Consider the following 6,679-nt stretch of genomic DNA (forward strand, 5'->3'; position numbering starts at 1 on the left):
ACGTCCCGAACCTAACTCTCGCGTCTAGGACATTGAAACTCTCACCTCTGTTGAGACTGGACGGAGACATTGACATTCCTGGCCTGCTTCCGTCGAAGGTACCAGGCCTTTCCGGCATCTTCATCACGTTGCTCTCTTGCTGACCCGTTCCAGTTCCAGACGACGCGTCGGCGACACTCGTAGGACTGGACGTGGTTGTACTAGTCGAGACCGTGGTGATAGCGATACTGTTCGTCACATTGTTCCCGTTGCTAGCCGTATTCGTTGTATTGCTCGCGTTACCACTACCGTTGCTGTTCGTCGTTTTGCTCGCGACGTTGTTGCTACAATTGCCACCGTTACCGTTGCTGCTGATGGCGTTCGCCGTGTTACCGTTGGCCGCGTTACAACTGCTCACAGCTGTCACACTGACCACTCCCTCCCTGGCTATGTCCTGAATCGCACTAGCTGCCCTGGAGCCGATACCAGCCGGCTGAAGGATCGTATACTGTTTCGAGGAGTCGGGACTGGTCACTGCCGGAAGTCCTCCGCCACCGTTCGGATTTTTGCCACTTGTCACTGGATTAGGCGGCACCTCGTGCCTCGTCACGTGATGTGTCTCCTCCTTGGACGATTTCAGTTGCAACAGCGACACCGAGGCAGCGTGCTTCTCCTCCGAGGTGGACGAGATTCCGGTAACAGGTTGCGGCGTAGGCATCGTCGGTCCTGGCCCGGCGGTGGGGTAACCGACGAACGTTGCTGACGCTGGGTAAGGGCCGATAGGTGGGATCGCTGTAGGAGCCACAGCCACCGATGGTGTACCGCGGCCAGTCGCTTTCGCGTGGTCCGTGTTGGGTGGCCTGAACGCCGACGTTGCGGAGAACGGAGAATTCGACGGGGGTGAAGAAGAGGAGGTGGTGGTAACGGTCTGCGAGACCTTCATCCCGTTCTCGTTGTACTGTCTGTGATAGTTCGAGTACAGCTGTTGGTGCTGTTGTTGCTGTTGCCTCGCCGTGCTTTGCGGCGATTGACCGTTTCGACACGTTCGATCTCTGTCCCTGTCGTTCATCTTGTCCCTGTCGACGTCGTCTTTGTCACCGGTCGGATCGGACATGTCGATTTCTAATTCGTTCGAGGAATCGTCGACAAGTTCGTTGAAGTCCGGTGGATCGTATCTCGAGTATTTGTCCGTTTGTCGACCTTGAGCGTCCACGTGAACACCGACTATGCTTCTGTCGTTCCTGTCTTTACACGACAACGATCTCACTGGCACTGCTCGGATTTTACCTGGTTCGCTCGAGTTCAGATTGTTCACTTGGATCTGAATGTTACCGCACTCGTTCTCCTGTTTCAACATGTTATCCAGTTCTTTTTTCACTTTGCTCGGATGCTGTTGTTGTTTGGCCAGGTCTTGTTTCAATTGTTGCTGGGATCTGCTGTTACGGTCTTGCTGACCGCGGTAGGATATCACATCTTTCAAGGAGCAACCAGCCTCGTTGCTGGTGGTAGACGAAGTGGATACGGAAGAAGGCGACAGTTTGGGGTTGTCTTTCTTCTCCTCGAAGAGATTCTCGAAATTCGACTCGTATTTGTCCTCGTCCGAATTTCCACGCTGATAAAGAGAACCTCTAGGACCGGGCCAACTACCGGACAAACTTTTCAAAGCTGCTTCGGTTTCTCTGATCAGAGTCTCGTCGTCCTCAGGTTCCTCCGAGTGTTTACTAGATTTTCTTGCCGGACTACCGGAGTTGCCAGCAGTGAACGCTCGTTTCTTCTGCGGCAACGGTATGTTCTTGCTTGTGTCGTTTGTGTCCAGTAATTTACGTGTTTCATCGTCACGCACGCTTTTCCTTCTTCGTTTAGCAGCAGCATCAGCTGTCTCCATTTCTTGAATGGTCACTTGTGCACCCTTCTTGTTGATCAACGGTTGCTGTTGCTGATAATGCTGCTGTTGTTGTGGCTGCTGTGGTTGCTTAGGATTTGGGCTGACAGATTCTGCTTCCAGCTTCCGTTTTTTGAGATGAGCCATCGCATTCTGGCCACCTGGCACGCTGGTCAGTTCCACCCTGGAACACAAAAATTCCAGAGGATCAGGAAATTTGCTCTCTCATCGGATGCATGGATGCAGTAGTGAGTTTGATCAATGAGTGCAAGCTGGTCGCTCAAGGTCGATTCGACATCTAACCAAAGCAATTTCTCGTATAGCTGGGGAACAGAATCTCTGTCAGTTCCAAAGCCGATTCAGACCACCCGTCCCATCTTCTCGATATCGGATCTCTATTCTTTTATTTCTATTTCGTGTCTGGTTTACATATATATATACACGAGTATACGTATGTATATATATTTCGTTCGTTAACCGTGCATTCAAAGCCTAAAGTAACCTCGTTCTCTCAAGGAAACTCCACCTGAAAGCCATTCGAGGTCTGTCGAGGACATCGCCCCGAATCCTGTGACCCGTTCCATCCAGTCGGGACGTCTCTGTTCTTCGGCCGAATGAAATTATTTTCGCCAGCGATCCTATGTATTTCCTTCGATCGAACAACACACTCCTCTCTCCTCTCTTTCTCTCTCTCTCTCTCTCTCTCTCTCGTCCCAGAATTATCAGAATCCCCCGGGGAGAACACGGAATCGTCGCAGGGAACACACGATCGTGCACGCACTCGTAGTGACAATACGCACGCGCGCGCGCGCGTCTTCACGCACCAGTGACGCGTGCTCTCGGTCGGCTTCTAGCCGACACCGATATATACGATATATAAAGACGGGGTTGCGTTTGCGTGACACAAGTGCGCGGAATGCCCTTCCACGCAGGGTGCTCGCGAGCTACTGTGTGCTATGTTTAAGTTCGTTCGGGGGTGGCGATCTTCCAGCTTGGCGATAGAGAGGGGATGAAGGCTTGCGCGAGCAACCGGCAGCTTCTGCTTCGCCGCGAAAAGTGGGGGCGGGTTCTGCGCACTGTCCACCCCTTTCAGCTTTAGCCGGAACGCGATTCCCGGCCTCTCAGCACATCCCCCGTTACTCACCTCGCCACCCACAGAGCAGAGAGTAGGGGACACGGCCCCTAGATGCACACCAAGGTGTTCAGTGTGTTGGTATACGTGCACCTGTACACCTTTCACGTCGCTTATATTCACCCACATCTTAACTTCCACCACCCACTCTCTCTCCCACCTTCTCCCCCCCCCCCCCCCCTCTTTCGCTGCCTTTAAGAGTCCCGGCAACGCTGGTCCCCGGCCAGAGACCTCTCCGGTTCTCCCGTCTTTTTTACGTTCAGCGGAGAGAGTGCCTGGCGTAACGAGCAACGTGAAATTCAATTAGAATTAAACTAGGAGAACGCAACGGCGGCGACGTCGACGACGCTTCGTGATCATCGCTGTATTTACTTCTGATTACGGCAAACGCCGCGTCCCTCGTAACGCATTTTCGTTCAAACATTTTCCATGGTCCTCGTAATTACGCTGATTCCCTGTAATTGTCCTGTGAGTGCTTGGGAATATTGCGCCGCGTTCTAACCGATTCGACGAAAAATTACGCCGATCATTCTTCGCGAAGGATTCAATTCTTCGAGCTGTGCAATTACTATCCGAAGTTATCGAAATGCACTTTACCCTTCGATCGAGCTTTCGCTCTATCTAGGATCAAGACGCGGCTATCTTTGGACGACGCTTATCGATCGGTTATGTAAGAAAGGCTAGCGTGCACGTCGCTTACATTTCGAAGGATCGAGCGAGTGGGAGGTTTTCCTCGATCGTCAGGGATCGTAAAATATATATTTTCAATCGACGGCCCCTCGGCCAGCTCGCACGGTTTACAGCGATAGCGGGAACCTACAACTCGAATTAGATAAACCGAGGTTCCGAGAGGCGGAAGTGCAGGAAGAAGAAGAAGAGCAGGATCAGCGTCAGCGCTTAGCGGGAGCTTCGAAGGATCTCGGGGAGTGAGAGGGCTTTCCTTAAACCCTAAACCCTCCTCAGACCACGGCAAGCTCGGAGAGTTTAGAGCAACGAACTCCTAGAAAGGACCGCGGGAAGAGAATGTGCCTCTCCTCTCTGGCTAAAATCGAAAGTTAAATCGCACCGACGGGCTTAAGACATTATCACTTTTCTTTGCCGGCCAATGCTCATTGGTCCAAGCACTCGGTGTTCGAGAGTTCGGGAGCTAAACGAGCAAGTGAAACAGCGAGAGAAAGGTTGGTGAAGCGGAGCAAGGAAGAGCTCGAATCCCTTCCAGTTAGGGATCAATGCTTCCTCGTCCACCCTCCAATTACGTGTCATCCCTTATGGCCTGTGGGGAATAATTAGAAAGCAGCCCTTCTCCGTAGGCTCGAGTACCTACGTCCGTGGTTATCGTCTAAAGATTGGTTTCGTTTTCGCGTCCAAAGGAAAATGTCACGTCCGATGTTCAAGTCTGCAGCAGCAGTGACAGATGCACGAGAAACGCAGCTTCTGCTAAACAGGGAAATACTACTCGAGGTGTTACGCACAGAGTTCAATGAAAGTTTCGAAGGAGATTGAGAATGGAACGATATCCGAGCTACGGTAAACTGTTTTCACGAGACCTGGCTACTTTATACGAGCTTCTCAATTGTTCTTCGAAATATAGATCGTACTTTAGCTACTTCTTTTAACCCTTTCAGCGGGGAGCTTCAACCGCTTACATAAATAACCGCGAAACTAACTTCCAGATTGTCGCGGAACCGAGAACGATGTTCCTACGTGCAACAAGCGAGTGATCAAATAGGGAATAGGGGAATTAACAGTTTCACTAGTTTCACGTGAATTTCTAAATGTACGTTCGTCGATGTATTTCATTTATCTTCGTCGCTGAATTCTATAGATCACAGAGTACCTACACATTTTTCACTGAAATTAATTCACAAATATAATTTCTCGTCTGACAACAAAAAATGTGTCTGACACGTGTGAGAAACATGGAAAATGTGCGTACATGGAAAGAGTTTGTTTCGAGTATGACACGCTTACTATTCAGTCTGCGTCAACTGATAACAGTCCTCCCACTCAACAGACACGAAGATTCTCGACACCTCAAAATCCGTACTCGTCAATTAATTAGCAAGTGCCGTTCGTAGCGGAGGAGATGGTTACCCAGGAACACGAGGCTGCAGAGGCGGACGATGGTGCCTCCACTGAAGGGATTAGAGTATTAGGCGACGTCACGTCACTAGAGTCTAAAGGAGCCTCCTTGGAACTGTGCTCTCAGAGATAGCCCAAACTTACACACACCCATCCGCCTTACCAATGGTACTTCAGGTACCATCTCTCTCGCACGCACTGTCCCTCTTCCTGGCTCTCTTCCTTACTCTTCTTCTCCGTCTCCCTCCTCATCTTTCGCCGTTGCCTCTCCGCTGATTTTCGCGTCCTTCTTCGAGCCCTTGACAATTCCAATTAGATAAACCACCGTCGGATCACGGTACTCTTAGCGGTGTTCGTGGTTCGGTCTGTCTTTTGATTCGTGCCGTGATCGTTGTGCAATACAGATGTCGAAAATTGCTCGTTATTAATGACTCGGTACGTTGACACTTTCGCTGCCACCGACGCAGCGTGTGCGGTCCAGAATGTGATGCTTAACACGCTAGCGATTTTCTGGTGGCAGCGAGCGTGTTAAATGATGTCGAATTTTTTGTATTCTTGTTTTGATAGAAAGTGTATCAATTCCTTATCAATTTTTTATAAATACCAAGTAATTTTGCTAGGTTCACATTCTAGTTTCCATACAAAGTGCGTCCATTCTTTAATACAATACTTTATTCCGTTTAAAATTATTCAAATTATACTTTTTTCTTATTCTTCGATAGAAAATTAATTTTTCGTCAATGTACTGTTAGTGTTAAGAACGTATTTGGGATTTTGAAATATGTCCTGTTGGCTTTTATACGGTAATATATATTCTTTTCAACTTCGTAAATTGTTCCTATTTACAATACACTAAAGTCATTTTACCCTGCAGCTAATAAAATGAGAATTATTCATTTTGTTCTATCAAACAGTGCTTCGTGATAAACATAGAAAATTTGTTCGAAGAAATTACACGTCGCCTACTTATTTCGATTCATACGTTCCCGTACATCGACGAATCAGAACGATTTTTCTCGCACATACTCCGTCGAAACAGCAGCGAGAAGGGTGTTCTCGCGAAAGGAACTCGTACATCTTTTTCTCGCCGACGTTCAAGGGTGGGAGAGGTCGGTGCTAGGCGAATGCCGTATAATTTAGGGGTCTCTCACGCGTGGATAATGGGGAACTTGGCTAATGCACCCCACTTGGCACCACGTGAATTCGCGTGAGTTTTGCGACTCTTCTCCCTCTGCCTTCTTAAACGCTGAATGAACGTACCGTCGTGACTGTGGAACAATACGAGAAGAACCTCAACTATTTATATTCATTCAACTCGGCTTCCTTTTACCTGTCAAATTTTACTATTCTGACAGAGACACTTGAAGACTCGTTTGAAAAATTTTTATCATCTGCAATCACTACTTTACAATAATTATTCTAACAGCCAGAGATACTATTCCTTTCGGTGTACTGTAACGAATAAATCATTTTTTTCTGGTTCCTGTGATAACGACACTTCTAATAGTTAAGGATCTTTTCGAAATTTTTGTTTCAGAAGTGTCACCAGAAAGTGCTACCTTTGAAGAATATTTAGAAAAATTAATTTTAATGCCTCTAAGGTA

The 6,679-nt window shown here is 48.4% G+C and overlaps 1 protein-coding gene across 1 annotated transcript in view; it reads right to left on the reverse strand.

Annotated features, from left to right (window-relative positions):
- Window positions 1-6,679, reverse strand: part of LOC108578463 — a 112,254-nt gene that overhangs the window by 36,899 nt on the left and 68,676 nt on the right. Inside the window, exon 3 of the mRNA XM_017941810.1 lies at window positions 46-2,045. Coding sequence (XP_017797299.1) covers window positions 46-2,045 — 2,000 coding nt within the window. The remainder of the gene's footprint in view (window positions 1-45; window positions 2,046-6,679) is intronic.

This window comes from Habropoda laboriosa, unplaced genomic scaffold (assembly GCF_001263275.1).
Source record: "Habropoda laboriosa isolate 0110345459 unplaced genomic scaffold, ASM126327v1 scaffold59, whole genome shotgun sequence".
NCBI classification, from domain to species: Eukaryota; Metazoa; Arthropoda; class Insecta; order Hymenoptera; family Apidae; genus Habropoda; species Habropoda laboriosa.